General features: G+C 39.4%; 1 protein-coding gene across 5 annotated transcripts in view; it reads left to right on the plus strand.

Annotated features, from left to right (window-relative positions):
- LOC114478736 (5'-AMP-activated protein kinase subunit gamma-1-like) overlaps positions 1–20,763 on the plus strand; it is a 95,824-nt gene that overhangs the window by 13,869 nt on the left and 61,192 nt on the right. For all 5 annotated transcript variants that reach the window (XM_028471937.1, XM_028471941.1, XM_028471938.1 and 2 more), the window contains exons 2-6: positions 4,852–5,066; positions 5,340–5,391; positions 14,122–14,228; positions 19,240–19,321; positions 20,348–20,406. In XM_028471937.1, the coding sequence (XP_028327738.1) occupies positions 4,852–5,066; positions 5,340–5,391; positions 14,122–14,228; positions 19,240–19,321; positions 20,348–20,406 (515 nt within the window). The remainder of the gene's footprint in view (positions 1–4,851; positions 5,067–5,339; positions 5,392–14,121; positions 14,229–19,239; positions 19,322–20,347; positions 20,407–20,763) is intronic.

The raw sequence follows: 20,763 nt of genomic DNA on the forward strand, positions 1-20,763 counted from the left end.
AATCTGTTCCCACACAATTAAAATCTGTATTTTCTTCCAGAAATAGTGTTTTTGTTGGTTTAGTTTCTTACCAGGGATTTAAAACTTAAGGTTAGTCACAGGTGGAGGAAAGTTGATGGTCTGTAGATGTTGTAGAACTGACAAGTTTCAGAAAATGACAATAGTGAGACTGTTCTGGTATAAAAAAAGTCCTTTTTTAACATGACTTTGTTTTTAACATTGATTTCTACCTTCAGAATGATGTCATCACCTCCATACCAGCAGCTCTCCCTGCACTGTGTCCTCCTAATGCTATAACCTAATCAATATTTCATATCATTGATCTGGGGACATGTCTCATGTTGTAGGTGTTTATCACAGATGTTGATGATGACAGAGGCAGTGCTACCTTTACCTCAGCTCTCCTTGTCTGCAACAGAAAGATCATCATGTAAAAAACATTCAAACATCAAGTCATTTTTCATTGAATCAATGTCTATAGAAATACACTATTACATACAATAATAATCATAAGAACAGTTCAAATGAACATTAGATTATGTATTTATGATGATATAACCTACAAGTGTAATTCAGCTACTAGCAGTGTTTATAACACTGCTAGTAGCTGAATAAGAGTTTTAATTCATTTAAGTTAATGTCTAACACAGACATACACATGTAGAAGTGGGAGATATGGGAAAAATCATATCACATTTTTTTCATTTAAATCATTTAGACTATTTTAAAATTATTTACCAATAAAACAAACCAATTCACTTACTTAAAATCATCATCCTAAATGGAAAAAAGGAATAAAAGATCATTTAAAACAAGATCATTGTCAAATACTTTTGGCCAACAGACAAACATAGGCCAATAAAAGAGGTTAATTTAATGTAACTTTACATTTCCAAGATAGAATGTGCAAAAGGAACCAACTAACACAAACTAACTGACCACCTGAAATGAGACAGGAGTCAACTTAAATACAGTTTGGACCATACCAAATATAAATAAGCAGAAACACAGGGATAAACAACCAAAACTAAGGAACAAACACAGCCCCCTTAACCCCAGACCCCCTCTGCAATGGTCTGGTCCACTTAAGGCCGCCTCCAGCTCTCTCCAGGCCGGCCCCTCACCACCTCTGTTCTTAAAGGGACAGAGAATAATGTCAGTGTCAATCATCAAATGACCTTAGGAGTTGTTACCTCTGTGTGGCCTGCCCGCCCCCCCCCCCCCCCCGGACTGTCGCTACCCCAGCGAGAGAGATAATCTACTGTTACATTATCTTTTCCTGGGATGTGTTGAATGGAGAAACAAAAAGGCTGTAGGACAAGATACCACCGTGTTATTCTCCCATTAGTATCTTTCATCCTTTTGAGCCATTGTAAGGCTTTGTGGTCCGTCTCCAGGGTAAACTCACGGCCTAGAAGGTAATATCAGAAAGAATCCAGGGCCCACTTGATGACAAGAGCTTCTTTTTCCATCGTTGAATATTGAACCTCACGGGGGAACAACTTCCTGCTAATGTAGGCCAGTGGGTGGCGATCATGCTGGGGTCCCTGCAAGAGGACAGCTCTGAGTCCTTTTTCAGAAGCATCAGTTTGCACAATAAAAATTTGGAGAATATAAAACTGGATTCTTACTCAGTGACTGACGTACGTACAGTATGTCCTGAAAGGCTGCCACTGCTTCCTTTGTCCACTGAATGTGGTTCGGATTCCGAGATCCTGTCAGGTCAGTCAGAGTTGCCGCCCAGGCAGAAAACTGGGGGATGAAGTGATGGTAGAAGCCAGCCATCCCCAGAAAGGGGCACAACTGCTTCTTTGACTGGGGCAAAGAACAAGATCCCAAAGCCTTTATTTTGTTTACCTGCGGCCGCAGCACTCCCCCCCCAATGACATGTCCAAGGTACTCAGTTTAGGAAGCTGCAAAGACACACTTGGCTGGATTTACAGTAAGGCCAGATGCTTGCAAACACTCCAGAACAGCTTGCAAGTGGTACATATGCTGCTCCCAACTTGAACTGTAAATGACAATGTCATCCAAATATGCTGCTGCAAAACTTGAAAATTCCCTGAGTACCTGATCCATAAGTCTCTGAAAGGTTGCTGGTGCACCATGTAATCCAAGGGGCATCACCGTGAACTGGAAGAGTCCCCATGGCGTTCTGAAGGCGGTTAATTTCCTGGACCGCTCAGTGAGGGGAACCTGCCAATATCCTTTAGAGAGATCTAGAGGTGTCAGATATTTGGCCTTCCCAAGCCGTTCAAGCAGGTCATCAATTCTCGGTGTAGGATAGGAATCAAAGAGTGATATAGAATTAAGGTACCTAAAGTCTATGCAAAACCTTATGCTTCCATCCTTCTTTGGAACCAGGACCACAGGGTTACACCACTCGCTTTTCGAAACTTCAATGATCCGCAGGGACAGCATTAGGTCAACCTCCTTCTTCAACGAGATCCACAGGCGCTCAGGAATCCTGTAACTGAGTCTTTTAACAGTAGCACAATCTTGGAGTACAATATCATGCTCAACAATATCAGTTCTTCCTGGGTTTTGCTGAAAAACATCCATTTTACAAAGTGTGCTCACCTGACTTCTTTGTTCTTGTGAGAGGTATGTTAAATCAAAGTCCTGACCAGAAGCTGCAGATGGCAGGTATTCGTCTTCAACCTCCTCCTCTTCTTCCACTCCTCTAATTAGCATCACACTCCTTCCAGGCCTCTCCACCCACTCTTTCAGTAAATTTATATGCAGCACTTTATTTGAGTGGCGCCGTCCTGGACCTTCAACCTGATATGTTGTCGGACCGAGCTTCTTGATCACTTTAACTGGCCCCTGCCATTTAGCCAGCAGCTTATTGTCTTCACTCAGCAGAAGCACAAGAACTTGTTGTCCAGGGCTGAACAATCTCTCACGAGCTGACTGGTCATACTCGGACTTCTGCTGCTTCTGGGCCTTCTTCATGTGTGCTTGAGCCATTAAGTTAGTGCCTTGATCTGTCAATATTTTTCGTGGAAACCCAACTCGTGAAAAAAACTGTACCAGACAAAAAGCAACAGTTTTCGCCTTGATATTTTTCAATGGAAAGACTTCTGGGTTCTTGGTAGCATAGTCACTCAAAACTCGCATCTAGCGATATCCAGATTTACTCCTTTCAACAGGCCCAACAATGTCCATTTCTATACGTTCAATGGAGTTCCAATAATTGGCATGTTTTGGAGTGGAGCTCTGGAGGGAATTCTTGGTGATGTAATTTGGCACTGAGGGCAACTGCGCCAGAACTGTACTACATCCTTGTGGATTCCAGGCCTGAAGTTAATGCGCTCTCGTGCATTAACTTCAGATTATTCCTTCCCATCTCCCACGATGCATTCATGACATGTTGTTTATCCTGAAAAGTTATGAAATCTCACCAGATTGGGGGGAGGTTTAGGACCCAGCATGCTGTGTGCTCTCTCCAACTTCACGCATCCTGATTTTGTTTCCATGTTTAAGATCTTAGGGATCCAGGTCTCAAAAAAGCACATTGGGTCTTCTCCCTCAACTTCTTCTGTCAGCCCAACAATGCATAGATTTTTACGCCAACGTCTGTTCTCCAGATCATCCGCACGTTCTGTCAAAGCACACATCTGCTCCTCCAGAGCTCTCAGTTTTTTACCCATGGGATTCGTGGCGTCCTCCAACCCGGAAATCCTCAACTCAGCCTCTGTGATGCGCTTTTTATTTCTTCGAGCTCTTCGCGGTGCATTTGTAAGAAGCTGCGTAAGTGGCCCAAACTTGTCGTCAATAAGTTTAGAGATATTTGCCGTAATGTTGGCAGTGATTTCGCTCACCGCTTCACAGAGTGTTGACGCGAGTAAGCAAGCGTCAGCCCCAGTATTAGCATCTTCATTAGCCGCTGGGCAGGACTCGTTTGTTTTCTGTTGCTCGCCCCAGTGTTTCTGAGGCTTGTGTCTTTCTGCGTGACATGTCAGTTTGTCTCATAAAGTAGTTATTAAGGCTCATCGTTGGGCGGTCCTGGGTGTGTATCTGTAGTGTCTTGGCAGAGTTAAATGAAGAATATAACTGAGTTACACCCACAGCTCTCCCAGTCACAACCTTCCCTCACGCCGCCATCTTGAAAACCCCTTGTGTAGTAGCTTTAAAAACGTGTGAATATGTGTGTGACATGTTGATGTGAAGATTTTTCCTGCTTAAAGAAGAAACGTGGCTCAACGTAACACTTCTATTCATTATCACTACAAATACACTTAGCTTTAGCATTAGCATAACCTCATTCTAACTGATAGTAGTGCTGGTAGTGCTTAGTTTCTGTTAGTGTTAACCACTGTCGCTAATGTGCCAAATCTTTGCTTACGTTTAGTGAGATGCGTGTATTAGCTGCTTTTTTTTCTGGTATTACTTTAGCTGTATGTTAGCATTAGCCTTAATTGTTCTGTGTGTAGAGAAGAAAGCATTAGAATTGAGCCAGAAACATGTTAGTGAGGTTTATGCTTCTCTTTCTCTGTTGTTAGCCTTTGTCTTGCTAGCATTAGCAGCAGCTTTGTGTGTGTAGAACTGTAGGGTTTCAGTGTCTAGTCCAGGCCTCATCATGTGACCAGCTGTGATCTGATTGGCTCATCAGAGTGTAAGCCTCAGAACAGTGTGTGTGTGTCTGCCACACATCACAGAACATGTGACCACAGCTGATGGAAGATGTGCAGCAGGTCACTCACTGTGTGTTGCTGAAGATTATCAACACACACCTGGAATATACCATTAACTTATACTATTACCTATTATTATTATTATTATTATTATTATTATTATTATTATTAAAAACAATAATAACTAATGTGTTCCCTTCACTTCCTTGTGCAGCGTCTGGGTGGTCAACCCCCCCCAGCACCGCCCCCCAGGCATCCATCCAGGACCCGCCCAGCCCTGAGCACCCTGAGCTGGGCCCCCTGGTCCGCCCCCTGTCTACACCCCTGGATGCTGGACAAAGACGCAGCCTCAGCACATCCAGCCCCCAAGCAGCCTGCTCTACATCCAACACATCCAACCCTCTGGCAACCTGCTCTACCTCACACCATGTGAGTCACACACATCCAACACATCCAACACAGGACGTCCACAGGTAATCATTCCCCAGTAGATCCTCTAGAACCCACCAGGGGGATCAAACCAGTTAATGGCTCAGTTAATCCAGGATCTAACTAAACTGTCTGTTTTATCACAGCGTAAACAGATTAGTTACCATGGAAACATAGTGAAAGATGAACCAATGAAAACAGGCTCTGTTCTACACGTTCTACATCTACAGCTTTAATGTTTAAAAAAAATAAATTAATGTGTGTGTGTTTTAGGTCTGCAGTTTGTTCGAAGGAATGATGGAGAATTTTGAGCTAGAGGATGAAGGTAAGAGATACAGATACAACTGTTGGATGTGTTGGATAGTGGTTGGATGTGTTGATGTGCTAAATAGTGGTTGGATGTGTTGATGTGCTAGAGAGTGGTTGGATGTGTTGGATAGTGGTTGGATGTGTTGATGTGCTGGACAGTGGTTGGATGTGTTGGATAGTGGTTGGATGTGTTGATGTGGTAGATAGTGGTTGGATGTGTTGATGTGCTAGAGAGTGGTTGGATGTGTTGGATAGTGGTTGGATGTGTTGATGTGGTAGATAGTGGTTGGATGTGTTGATGTGCTAGAGAGTGGTTGGATGTGTTGGATAGTGGTTGGATGTGTTGATGTGCTGGACAGTGGTTGGATGTGTTGGATAGTGGTTGGATGTGTTGATGTGGTAGATAGTGGTTGGATGTGTTGATGTGCTAAATAGTGGTTGGATGTGTTGATGTGCTGGACAGTGGTTGGATGTGTTGCATAGTGGTTGGATGTGTTGATGTGCTAGAGAGTGGTTGGATGTGTTGGATAGTGGTTGGATGTGTTGATGTGCTAGATAGTGGTTGGATGTGTTGATGCAGTAAATAGTGGTTGGATGTGTTGCATAGTGGTTGGATGTGTTGATGTGGTAGGTAGTGGTTGGATGTGTTGCATAGTGGTTGGATGTGTTGGATAGTGGTTGGATGTGTTGATGTGCTGGACAGTGGTTGGATGTGTTGGATAGTGGTTGGATGTGTTGATGTGCTGGACAGTGGTTGGATGGGTTGATGTGCTGGACAGTGGTTGGATGTGTTTGATAGTGGTTGGATGTGTTGGATAGTGGTTGGATGTGTTGATGTGATAGATAGTGGTTGGATGGGTTAATGTGCTGGACAGTGGTTGGATGTGTTGGATAGTGATTGGATGTGTTGATGTGCTGGACAGTGGTTGGATGGGTTGATTTGCTGGACAGTGGTTGGATGTGTTGATAGTGGTTGGATGGGTTGATGTGCTGGACAGTGGTTGGATGTGTTGGATAGTGGCTGGGTGTGTTGATGTGCTAGAGAGTGGTTGGATGTGTTGGATAGTGGTTGGATGTGTTGATGTGGTAGATAGTGGTTGGATGTGTTGATGTGGTAGATAGTGGTTGGATGTGTTGCATAGTGGTTGGATGTGTTGATGTGCTAGATAGTGGTTGGATGTGTTGATGTGATAGATAGTGGTTGGATGGGTTGATGTGCTGGACAGTGGTTGGATGTGTTGGATAGTGGTTGGATGTGTTGATGTGATAGATGGGGGTTGGATGGGTTGATGTGCTGGACTGTGGTTGGATGTGTTTGATAGTGGTTGGATGGGTTGATGTGCTGGACAGTGGTTGGATGTGTTGATAGTGGTTGGATGGGTTGATGTGCTGGACAGTGGTTGGATGGGTTGATGTGCTGGACAGTGGTTGGATGTGTTTGATAGTGGTTGGATGGGTTGATGTGCTGGACAGTGGTTGGATGTGTTGATAGTGGTTGGATGGGTTGATGTGCTGGACAGTGGCTGGATGTGTTGGATAGTGGTTGGATGTGTTGATGTGCTGGACAGTGGTTGGATGTGTTGATGTGCTGAACAGTGGTTGGATGTGTTGGATAGTGGTTGGATGTGTTGATGTGCTGGACAGTGGTTGGATGTGTTGATGTGCTGAACAGTGGTTGGATGTGTTGGATAGTGGTTGGATGTGTTGGATAGTGGTTGGCTGGGTTGATGTGCTGGACAGTGGTTGGATGTGTTGGATAGTGGTTGGATGTGTTGATGTGCTGGACAGTGGTTGGATGGGTTGATGTGCTGGACAGTGGTTGGATGTGTTGGATAGTGGTTGGATGTGTTGATGTGCTGGACAGTGGTTGGATGTGTTGGATAGTGGTTGGATGGGTTGATGTGCTGGACAGTGGTTGGATGTGTTGATGTGTTGGACAGTGGTTGGATGTGTTGATGTGCTGAACAGTGGTTGGATGTGTTGGATAGTGGTTGGATGTGTTGGATAGTGGTTGGATGGGTTGATGTGCTGGACAGTGGTTGGATGTGTTGGATAGTGGTTGGATGCGTTGATGTGCTGGACAGTGGTTGGATGTGTTGATGTGCTGAACAGTGGTTGGATGTGTTGCATAGTGGTTGGATGTGTTGATGTGCTAGAGAGTGGTTGGATGTGTTGGATAGTGGTTGGATGTGTTGATGTGCTAGATAGTGGTTGGATGTGTTGATGCAGTAAATAGTGGTTGGATGTGTTGCATAGTGGTTGGATGTGTTGATGTGGTAGGTAGTGGTTGGATGTGTTGCATAGTGGTTGGATGTGTTGGATAGTGGTTGGATGTGTTGATGTGCTGGACAGTGGTTGGATGTGTTGGATAGTGGTTGGATGTGTTGATGTGCTGGACAGTGGTTGGATGGGTTGATGTGCTGGACAGTGGTTGGATGTGTTTGATAGTGGTTGGATGTGTTGGATAGTGGTTGGATGTGTTGATGTGATAGATAGTGGTTGGATGGGTTAATGTGCTGGACAGTGGTTGGATGTGTTGGATAGTGATTGGATGTGTTGATGTGCTGGACAGTGGTTGGATGGGTTGATTTGCTGGACAGTGGTTGGATGTGTTGATAGTGGTTGGATGGGTTGATGTGCTGGACAGTGGTTGGATGTGTTGGATAGTGGCTGGGTGTGTTGATGTGCTAGAGAGTGGTTGGATGTGTTGGATAGTGGTTGGATGTGTTGATGTGGTAGATAGTGGTTGGATGTGTTGATGTGGTAGATAGTGGTTGGATGTGTTGCATAGTGGTTGGATGTGTTGATGTGCTAGATAGTGGTTGGATGTGTTGATGTGATAGATAGTGGTTGGATGGGTTGATATGCTGGACAGTGGTTGGATGTGTTGGATAGTGGTTGGATGTGTTGATGTGATAGATGGGGGTTGGATGGGTTGATGTGCTGGACTGTGGTTGGATGTGTTTGATAGTGGTTGGATGGGTTGATGTGCTGGACAGTGGTTGGATGTGTTGATAGTGGTTGGATGGGTTGATGTGCTGGACAGTGGTTGGATGGGTTGATGTGCTGGACAGTGGTTGGATGTGTTTGATAGTGGTTGGATGGGTTGATGTGCTGGACAGTGGTTGGATGTGTTGATAGTGGTTGGATGGGTTGATGTGCTGGACAGTGGCTGGATGTGTTGGATAGTGGTTGGATGTGTTGATGTGCTGGACAGTGGTTGGATGTGTTGATGTGCTGAACAGTGGTTGGATGTGTTGGATAGTGGTTGGATGTGTTGATGTGCTGAACAGTGGTTGGATGTGTTGGATAGTGGTTGGATGTGTTGGATAGTGGTTGGCTGGGTTGATGTGCTGGACAGTGGTTGGATGTGTTGGATAGTGGTTGGATGTGTTGATGTGCTGGACAGTGGTTGGATGGGTTGATGTGCTGGACAGTGGTTGGATGTGTTGGATAGTGGTTGGATGTGTTGATGTGCTGGACAGTGGTTGGATGTGTTGGATAGTGGTTGGATGGGTTGATGTGCTGGACAGTGGTTGGATGTGTTGATGTGTTGGACAGTGGTTGGATGTGTTGATGTGCTGAACAGTGGTTGGATGTGTTGATGTGCTGAACAGTGGTTGGATGTGTTGGATAGTGGTTGGATGTGTTGGATAGTGGTTGGATGGGTTGATGTGCTGGACAGTGGTTGGATGTGTTGGATAGTGGTTGGATGTGTTGATGTGCTGGACAGTGGTTGGATGTGTTGATGTGCTGAACAGTGGTTGGATGTGTTGATGTGCTGAACAGTGGTTGGATGTGTTGGATAGTGGTTGGATGGGTTGATGTGCTGGACAGTGGTTGGATGTGTTGATGTGTTGGACAGTGGTTGGATGTGTTGATGTGCTGAACAGTGGTTGGATGTGTTGATGTGCTGAACAGTGGTTGGATGTGTTGGATAGTGGTTGGATGTGTTGGATAGTGGTTGGCTGGGTTGATGTGCTGGACAGTGGTTGGATGTGTTGGATAGTGGTTGGATGTGTTGATGTGCTGGACAGTGGTTGGATGTGTTGATGTGCTGAACAGTGGTTGGATGTGTTGATGTGCTGGACAGTGGTTGGATGTGTTGATGTGCTGAACAGTGGTTGGATGTGTTGATGTGCTGAACAGTGGTTGGATGTGTTGATGTGCTGGACAGTGGTTGGATGTGTTGATGTGCTGAACAGTGGTTGGATGTGTTGGACAGTGGTTGGATGTGTTGATGTGCTGGACAGTGGTTGGATGTGTTGATGTGCTGGACAGTGGTTGGATGTGTTGATGTGCTGAACAGTGGTTGGATGTGTTGGATAGTGGTTGGATGGGTTGATGTGTTAAATCACATCAACGTCAGTGACGTCCTACATCAGCTTCTGTGAGGACAGCTGTATTCCATCAAAGACCAGGGTGAGTTATAACAATGACAAACCCTGGTTCACAGCTAAGCTCAGAGGGCTGAGGGCAGACAAAGAGGAGGCTTTCAGGGGTGGAGACAGAGCCAGGTACAGAGTCAAAGTACACGTTTGGAAAGGAGGTGAGAAAAGCCAAACATTTGTACTCAGAGAAGCTACAATATCAGTTCTCTGCTAACGACTGCTTCTGTCTGGAGAGGCTCAGGTAAATGACAAACTACAAGCCCAGAGCCCCTGCTGCTGCTAACGACCTCTGCCTGGCCAACAGTCTGAATAACTTCTATTATAGATTTGACAGACAATGGGACAGACCTGACTCCTCCCCCCTCACACCTCTGACCAGCCTCACTCCAACACCTTCACCCCCCACATCAAAGCTACAGTCTCACCACAGCTGCTTACAGAGGTTCTCTCCCCTATCTCCCCCCCCTCCTCCCCCCTCCCACAGAGACCATCATCCAGTCCATCCTCTGCTCCTCCATCACCATCTGGTACCTGCAGCTACGGCCAAGGACAAGGCCAGACTGCAGCGTATCATCCACTCTGCAGAGAAGGTCATCGGCTACAATCTGCCCTCCCTCCAGGACCTGAACCCCTCCAGGATTTTGAGGCGTGCAGGAAAGATTGTGGCCGACCCCTCCCACCCCGGTCATAAACTGTTTCAATCTCTCCCTTCTGGAAGAAGGTTTAGGTCCATCAGGACCAGAACCTCCAGACACAAAAACACCTTCTTTCCCTCTGCCACCATCCACATGAACACACCCCAAGTCACCCACTGAACCCCCCCCCCCACCCGATCACACCTCCATGATGACATTATCTGCTGCACTGTATATATATATATATATATATATATATATATATATATTTATATTTATCCTATTTACCCTTTATTCTCTATCTATCCTTTATTTATCCCTCATCCTTTATATTTATCGTTATTATTATTATTATTATTGTTTCTGGGTTGTTCTTTGTTTTTTTATTTTTGTTGTTGTTTGTTTTGTTCACCAACTACCAAGACAAATTCCTTGTACTGTCCTTAAAACTGTACATGGCCATTAAAACATTTCTGATTCTGATTCTAAATAGTGGTTGGATGTGTTGCATAGTGGTTGGATGTGTTGATGTGCTCGATCAGGGGTGGGCAACTACTTTTTACCGGGGGCCGCATGAGCAACCCGAGCACTGCTGGAGGGCCACATCGACAATATTTCAATTCAATTCTGTTGAATATGATTTTTGATAATACAGTAAGATAAATAATAATTTCATTTAACTTAACTTTATACAAAAGCAGATTACTTTTGATGGTTTTATTTAAACTCTTAATCCTTAAATATTTATATTAGGCTAAGTGAAAGTGAAATTGAAATTAGAAAACAAAAACAATCATTGAATCACTGTCATTTATTTTTAATTTGTTCACACTGTTGTTTTTCCTTGTTTGTTTAATACGTTTATAGAAATACTGTAAATACAACAAACAATAAGTTGTTATGTTTTCCACCTCATTTGACCTCTTCAGTGTGAATAATCCAGTCTGTTCTGGGCTTTGAAATCTGGCTGAATGTCTGAGGTGTCTATGTGAAGAACAGCTGAGAGGTGATCATCAGTGATGGATTTGTTGAACTTCATCACTGAAAATGTCTGTTCACATACACAGGTGGATCCAAAGAGGACTACAATCCTCTGAGCATGCTTTCTCAGGTGTGGAAAGATCTCCTTTTTGAGGGAGGAGTAAAAGTCCAGCAGTGAGACTGACCTGAACTGCTCTGCCAGAAGTAGGTCAGACTGCAGTTCAATGAGCTCCATCTGAACATCGCTTGGTGCATTGTCCACATTGTAGTTGAGGGGGGAAGAAACCATGCGCATTTCACTCTCAAGAGTTTTGAAATCTTGAAATGGCCTTGAAAACTCTCCATGTAGTGTTTCTAGCTTGCTTGAGTACTTCTGGGGGTCATCGATCTGATCTGATCGAGCAGATCTTGTGGCTTCCTTTAGTGTTGGCAAGTGGGTCAGAATGTTGTCCTTCACTTGGCTTGAGAGAAACTGCAACTTTCTCATGAAAGCCGTCACTGCTCTGTACATCTCATGCACAAAAAGGCCCCTGCACTGCAGTTTGACATTAAGATCGTTCATGAGTGCAGTCACATCCACAGCTAATCTGAGGTCTACCACCCAGTCTTCATCTGAAAGTTCTGGGATGTCATATCCTGTCTCCCCACAGAAATACTAAATTTGGTCTCTCGGGTCCCAGACACTTTTCAGTGACTTGCCCAGGCTGAGCCTCCTGATGTGGCTGTGGTAGCTTATGTCACCATGTTCACTCTCATTTAACTCCAAAAGTGCAACAAATTGTCTATGATTTAACGCTCTCGCTCTGATAAAGTGAACTGCTTTAGTTACAGTAACAACATGGTTCATTTTTAACACTGTCTTACACAACACTTCCTGGTGAATAATACAATGCAAAAATGTCAATTTCTACACAGGGTTCATTTCTGGACAGTGGTTGGATGTGTTGATGTGTGTGTGTTATGTGTGTGTTATAATGTGTGTGTGAGTTATAATGTGTGTGTGTTATAATGTGTGTGAGTTATAATGTGTGTGTGAGTTATAATGTGTGTGTGAGTTATAATGTGTGTGTGAGTTATAATGTGTTATAATGTGTGTGTGTTATAATGTGTGTGAGTTATAATGTGTGTGTGAGTTATAATGTGTGTGTGTTATAATGTGTGTGTGTTATAATGTGTGTGTGAGTTATAATGTGTGTGTGAGTTATAATGTGTGTGTGAGTTATAATGTGTTATAATGTGTGTGTGTTATAATGTGTGTGAGTTATAATGTGTGTGTGTGTTATAATGTGTTATAATGTGTGTGTGTTATAATGTGTGTGAGTTATAATGTGTTATAATGTGTGTGTGTTATGATGTGTCTGTGAGTTATAATGTGTTATAATGTGTGTGTGTTATAATGTGTGTGTGAGTTATAATGTGTTATAATGTGTGTGAGTTATAATGTGTTATAATGTGTGTGTGTTATGATGTGTGTGTGTTATAATGTGTGTGTGAGTTATAATGTGTTATAATGTGTGTGTGTTATGATGTGTGTGTGTTATAATGTGTGTGTGAGTTATAATGTGTTATAATGTGTGTGTGTTATGATGTGTGTGTGTTATAATGTGTGTGAGTTATAATGTGTGTGTGAGTTATAATGTGTTATAATGTGTGTGTGTTATGATGTGTGTGTGTTATAATGTGTGTGAGTTATAATGTGTGTGTGAGTTATAATGTGTTATAATGTGTGTGTGTTATAATGTGTGTGTGTTATAATGTGTGTGTGTTATAATGTGTGTGTGAGTTATAATGTGTGTGTGTTATAATGTGTGTGTGTTATAATGTGTGTGTGTTATAATGTGTGTGTGAGTTATAATGTGTTATAATGTGTGTGTGTGTTATAATGTGTGTGAGTTATAATGTGTGTGTGTTATAATGTGTGTGAGTTATAATGTGTGTGTGAGTTATAATGTGTGTGTGTTATAATGTGTGTGTGTTATAATGTGTGTGTGTGTTATAATGTGTGTGTGAGTTATAATGTGTGTGTGAGTTATAATGTGTGTGTGAGTTATAATGTGTGTGTGTTATAATGTGTGTGTGTTATAATGTGTGTGAGTTATAATGTGTGTGTGTTATAATGTGTGTGTGAGTTATAATGTGTTATAATGTGTGTGTGTTATAATGTGTGTGAGTTATAATGTGTGTGAGTTATAATGTGTGTGTGTTATAATGTGTGTGTGAGTTATAATGTGTTATAATGTGTGTGTGTTATAATGTGTGTGCGTTATAATGTGTGTGTGCGTTATAATGTGTGTGAGTTATTATGTGTGTGCGTTATAATGTGTGTGTGAGTTATAATGTGTTATAATGTGTGTGTGTTATAATGTGTGTGAGTTATAATGTGTGTGAGTTATAATGTGTGTGTGTTATAATGTGTGTGTGAGTTATAATGTGTTATAATGTGTGTGTGTTATAATGTGTGTGCGTTATAATGTGTGTGTGCGTTATAATGTGTGTGAGTTATTATGTGTGTGTGTTATAATGTGTGTGTGCGTTATAATGTGTGTGTGCGTTATAATGTGTGTGAGTTATTATGTGTGTGTGTTATAATGTGTGTGTGAGTTATAATGTGTGTGTGAGTTATAATGTGTGTGTGTTATAATATGTGTGTGTGAGTTATAATGTGTGTGTGTTATAATATGTGTGTGTGTGTTATAATGTGTGTGCATTAATATTTCCTGCTTCCTTTGTTGGTTTTAGGGGCGGAGCCTGACAGTGATCTCTACATGCGCTTCATGAAGTCTCACAGATGCTATGACATCATTCCAACCAGTTCTAAGCTGGTGGTGTTTGACACAGCGCTACAGGTCAGTGCTTCACAAACGCACTGTTTGTTTCGCTCTGAGTGTGACCTAAATGTTAACTGTATATAGATCAACATATATCATACAACTAGTGTGACCTAAATGTTAACTGTATATAGATTAACATATATCATACAACTAGTGTGACCTAAATGTTAACTGTATATAGATTAACATATATCATACAACTAGTGTGACCTAAATGTTAACTGTATATAGATCAACATATATCATACAACTAGTGTGACCTAAATGTTAACTGTATATAGATTAACATATATCATACAACTAGTGTGACCTAAATGTTAACTGTATATAGATCAACATATATCATACAACTAGTGTGACCTAAATGTTAACTGTATATAGATCAACATATATCATACAACTAGTGTGACCTAAATGTTAACTGTATATAGATCAACATATATCATACAACTAGTGTGACCTAAATGTTAACTGTATATAGATCAACATATATCATACAACTAGTGTGACCTAAATTGTTAACTGTATATAGATCAACATATATCATACAACTAGTGTGACCTAAATGTTAACTGTATATAGATCAACATATATCATACAACTAGTGTGACCTAAATGTTAACTGTATATAGATTAACATATATCATACAACTAGTGTGACCTAAATGTTAACTGTATATAGATTAACATATATCATACAACTAGTGTGACCTAAATGTTAACTGTATATAGATTAACATATATCATACAACTAGTGTGACCTAAATGTTGACTGTATATAGATTAACATATATCATACAACTAGTGTGACCTAAATGTTGACTGTATATAGATCAACATATATCATACAACTAGTGTGACCTAAATGTTGACTGTATATAGATCAACATATATCATACAACCAGTGTGACCTAAATGTTAACTGTATATAGATTAACATATATCATACAACTAGTGTGACCTAAATGTTAACTGTATATAGATTAACATATATCATACAACTAGTGTGACCTAAATGTTAACTGTATATAGATTAACATATATCATACAACTAGTGTGACCTAAATGTTAACTGTATATAGATTAACATATATCATACAACCAGTGTGACCTAAATGTTAACTGTATATAGATTAACATATATCATACAACCAGTGTGACCTAAATGTTAACTGTATATAGATTAACATATATCATACAACTAGTGTGACCTAAATGTTAACTGTATATAGATTAACATATATCATACAACTAGTGTGACCTAAATGTTAACTGTATATAGATTAACATATATCATACAACTAGTGTGACCTATATGTTAACTGTATATAGATTAACATATATCATACAACTAGTGTGACCTAAATGTTAACTGTATATAGATTAACATATATCATACAACTAGTGTGACCTAAATGTTAACTGTATATAGATCAACATATATCATACAACTAGTGTGACCTAAATGTTAACTGTATATAGATCAACATATATCATACAACTAGTGTGACCTAAATGTTAACTGTATATAGATCAACATATATCATACAACTAGTGTGACCTAAATGTTAACTGTATATAGATCAACATATATCATACAACTAGTGTGACCTAAATGTTAACTGTATATAGATCAACATATATCATACAACTAGTGTGACCTAAATGTTAACTGTATATAGATCAACATATATCATACAACTAGTGTGACCTAAATGTTAACTGTATATAGATTAACATATATCATACAACTAGTGTGACCTAAATGTTAACTGTATATAGATTAACATATATCATACAACTAGTGTGACCTAAATGTTAACTGTATATAGATTAACATATATCATACAACCAGTGTGACCTAAATGTTAACTGTATATAGATTAACATATATCATACAACCAGTGTGACCTAAATGTTAACTGTATATAGATTAACATATATCATACAACCAGTGTGACCTAAATGTTAACTGTATATAGATTAACATATATCATACAACCAGTGTGACCTAAATGTTAACTGTATATAGATTAACATATATCATACAACTAGTGTGACCTAAATGTTAACTGTATATAGATTAACATATATCATACAACTAGTGTGACCTAAATGTTAACTGTATATAGATTAACATATATCATACAACTAGTGTGACCTAAATGTTAACTGTATATAGATTAACATATATCATACAACTAGTGTGACCTAAATGTTAACTGTATATAGATCAACATATATCATACAACTAGTGTGACCTAAATGTTAACTGTATATAGATCAACATATATCATACAACTAGTGTGACCTAAATGTTAACTGTATATAGATCAACATATATCATACAACTAGTGTGACCTAAATGTTAACTGTATATAGATCAACATATATCATACAACTAGTGTGACCTAAATGTTAACTGTATATAGATCAACATATATCATACAACTAGTGTGACCTAAATGTTAACTGTATATAGATCAACATATATCATACAACTAGTGTGACCTAAATGTTAACTGTATATAGATCAACATATATCATACAACTAGTGTGACCTAAATGTTAACTGTATATAGATCAACATATATCATACAACTAGTGTGACCTAAATGTTAACTGTATATAGATCAACATATATCATACAACTAGTGTGACCTAAATGTTAACTGTATATAGATCAACATATATCATACAACTAGTGTGACCTAAATGTTAACTGTATATAGATCAACATATATCATACAACTAGTGTGACCTAAATGTTAACTGTATATAGATCAACATATATCATACAACTAGTGTGACCTAAATGTTAACTGTATATAGATCAACATATATCATACAACTAGTGTGACCTAAATGTTAACTGTATATAGATCAACATATATCATACAACTAGTGTGACCTAAATGTTAACTGTATATAGATCAACATATATCATACAACTAGTGTGACCTAAATGTTAACTGTATATAGATCAACATATATCATACAACTAGTGTGACCTAAATGTTAACTGTATATAGATCAACATATATCATACAACTAGTGTGACCTAAATGTTAACTGTATATAGATTAACATATATCATACAACTAGTGTGACCTAAATGTTAACTGTATATAGATCAACATATATCATACAACTAGTGTGACCTAAATGTTAACGTTAGGTAAAGCTGATCAAATTCTACCATTTATATTTAAAGGTTTTATTTTGAAAGAAACATCGTTGAAGTTTTAAATTTTTTTGAAAGGATAAACAGATCAAAGATCAAAGAGAGTGAAATACTTGGAATGAAAAGATGAAAGTATTTTTGGTAAGACTTTAGTTTAGTGAACATCTATTAACTATTCATTAGTTGATTATTAGCATATTTGTAACATATTGACTCTTAATTAGTCATTATTAATACTTATTAATGCCTTATTCTGCATTACCTTAATATACAACCAGAATTATTACTGATTAGTATTAAGAAAGGGCTAGGGTTAGGATTAGGATTAGGATTAAGGTTAACCCAAACCCTAATCCTAATCCTAACCTCTTTGAACTGTGAGATTAATAAGTACCTAATATTACAAATTAAGAGTCAATATGTTACTATTGCTAATAAGTAACTAATTAATGGTTAATAGATGTTCAATAAACTAAAGTGTTACCGGATTTTCAAATGAAAAATATAAATGTAACATTCAAATATAAATGTATTAAAGTAGTGTCATAGATTATTAATTAATGAACTGAGAGAAGTTTGTAAACATATCTTGTTTTAACTGTCAGTGACAGGACGTCAGCTCATGTTTGTACTTTCACAATAAAAGCCACCCTGTTGCTGTGTTTCCTGTGCTTCATGTTGACATTGGTTCTGGTTCTAAACATTAGTTCTGGTTCTAAACATTAGTTCTGGTTCTAAACGTTGGTTCTGGTTCTAAACGTTGGTTCTGGTTCTAAACATTAGTTCTGGTTCTAAACGTTGGTTCTGGTTCTAAACATTAGTTCTGGTTCTAAACGTTGGTTCTGGTTCTAAACATTAGTTCTGGTTCTAAACATTGGTTCTGGTTCTAAACATTGGTTCTGGTTCTAAACGTTGGTTCTGGTTCTAAACATTAGTTCTGGTTCTAAACGTTGGTTCTGGTTCTAAACGTTGGTTCTGGTTCTAAACATTAGTTCTGGTTCTAAACATTGGTTCTGGTTCTAAACATTAGTTCTGGTTCTAAACATTGGTTCTGGTTCTAAACATTAGTTCTGGTTCTAAACGTTGGTTCTGGTTCTAAACATTAGTTCTGGTTCTAAACGTTGGTTCTGGTTCTAAACATTAGTTCTGGTTCTAAACATTGGTTCTGGTTCTAAACATTGGTTCTGGTTCTAAACGTTGGTTCTGGTTCTAAACATTAGTTCTGGTTCTAAACGTTGGTTCTGGTTCTAAACGTTGGTTCTGGTTCTAAACATTAGTTCTGGTTCTAAACATTGGTTCTGGTTCTAAACATTAGTTCTGGTTCTAAACATTGGTTCTGGTTCTAAACATTAGTTCTGGTTCTAAACGTTGGTTCTGGTTCTAAACGTTAGTTCTGGTTCTAAACGTTAGTTCTGGTTCTAAACATTAGTTCTGGTTCTAAACGTTGGTTCTGGTTCTAAACGTTGGTTCTGGTTCTAAACATTAGTTCTGGTTCTAAACATTAGTTCTGGTTCTAAACATTGGTTGTGGTTCTAAACGTTGGTTCTGGTTCTAAACATTAGTTCTGGTTCTAAACATTGGTTGTGGTTCTAAACATTGGTTCTGGTTCTAAACATTAGTTCTGGTTCTAAACATTGGTTGTGGTTCTAAACGTTGGTTCTGGTTCTAAACATTAGTTCTGGTTCTAAACGTTGGTTCTGGTTCTAAACGTTGGTTCTGGTTCTAAATGTTGGTTCTGGTTCTAAATGTTGGTTCTGGTTCTAAACATTAGTTCTGGTTCTAAACATTAGTTCTGGTTCTAAACATTGGTTGTGGTTCTAAACATTGGTTCTGGTTCTTTAGGTGAAGAAGGCCTTCTTTGCCCTGGTGGCTAATGGTGTACGAGCAGCTCCACTTTGGGACACAGAGAAGCAAAGCTTTGTGGGTAAGTTAAGATAAGATAAGTTAAGATAGGTTAAGTTAGGATAAGTTGAAACCACAAAGGACATGGGAGGGAAGAACAGGACAACTGTGGGTCACCATGTATTTAGATTTAAGGGCTGGATTAGGGGCGTAAACAAAATAAAACCTTTGTTAAGATAAAAGTAGTCTTTTAGTCAGTTTTACACATCCTGCTTTGTTTTGCATAGTTTCACTCCAGTTTTAGTCCAGTTTTAGTCCAGTTTTAGTCCAGTTATAGTCCTGTATTAGTCCTGTATTAGTCCTGTATTAGTCCAGTTATAGTCCAGTTTTAGTCCAGTTTTAGTCCAGTTTTAGTCCTGTATTAGTCCTGTATTAGTCCAGTTTTAGTCCAGTTTTAGTCCTGTATTAGTCCAGTTTTAGTCCAGTTTTAGTCCAGTTTTAGTCCAGTTTTAGTCCAGTATTAGTCCAGTATTCGTCCAGTTTTAGTCCAGTTTTAGTCCAGTTTTAGTCCAGTTTTAGTCCTGTATTAGTCCTGTATTAGTCCAGTTTAAGTCCAGTTTTAGTCCTGTATTAGTCCAGTTTTAGTCCAGTTTTAGTCCAGTTTTAGTCCAGTTTTAGTCCAGTATTCGTCCAGTATTAGTCCAGTATTCGTCCAGTTTTAGTCCAGTTTTAGTCCAGTTTTAGTCCAGTTTTAGTCCAGTTTTAGTCCAGTTTTAGTCCAGTATTCGTCCAGTATTCGTCCAGTTTTAGTCCAGTTTTAGTCCAGTTTTAGTCCAGTTTGGGTCAAACTGAGCCGTTAGCATTAGATATGCTAACAGAAAGCTAACACAAGAGGAAGGTTACTTTAATCAGGGTAAATTTTTTAAAGGTTGAGTATTTTTATTAATAGTAAATTACCTTTAGTAATTGAGAACATACTAATTGTAATTGACTTTCAGTGGAAAAATAATGATTGTAATTTTAATTGTAAGTGGAAAAAATGCTGGTTAACGTAATCATAATTGAAAAATGTAATTGAATTTTAACCCTGGTTTGTTTTCATCCTCAGGAATGTTAACGATCACTGACTTTATCATCATCCTGCATCGGTACTACAAGTCTCCTCTGGTACACACACACACACACACACACACACACACACACACACACACACACACACACATATTAACACACACACACACACACACACACATATTAACACACACACACACACACACACAGTAACACACACATATTAACACACACACACACACACACACACACACACACACACATATTAACACACACACACACACACATATTAACACACACATATTAACACACACACAGTAACACACACACATATTAACACACACACACACACATATTAACACACACACACACACACACACACACACACACACACACACACACACACACATATTAACACACACACACACACACACACACATATTAACACACACA

Source organism: Gouania willdenowi, chromosome 17, assembly GCF_900634775.1.
Source record: "Gouania willdenowi chromosome 17, fGouWil2.1, whole genome shotgun sequence".
Taxonomy (NCBI): Eukaryota; Metazoa; Chordata; class Actinopteri; order Blenniiformes; family Gobiesocidae; genus Gouania; species Gouania willdenowi.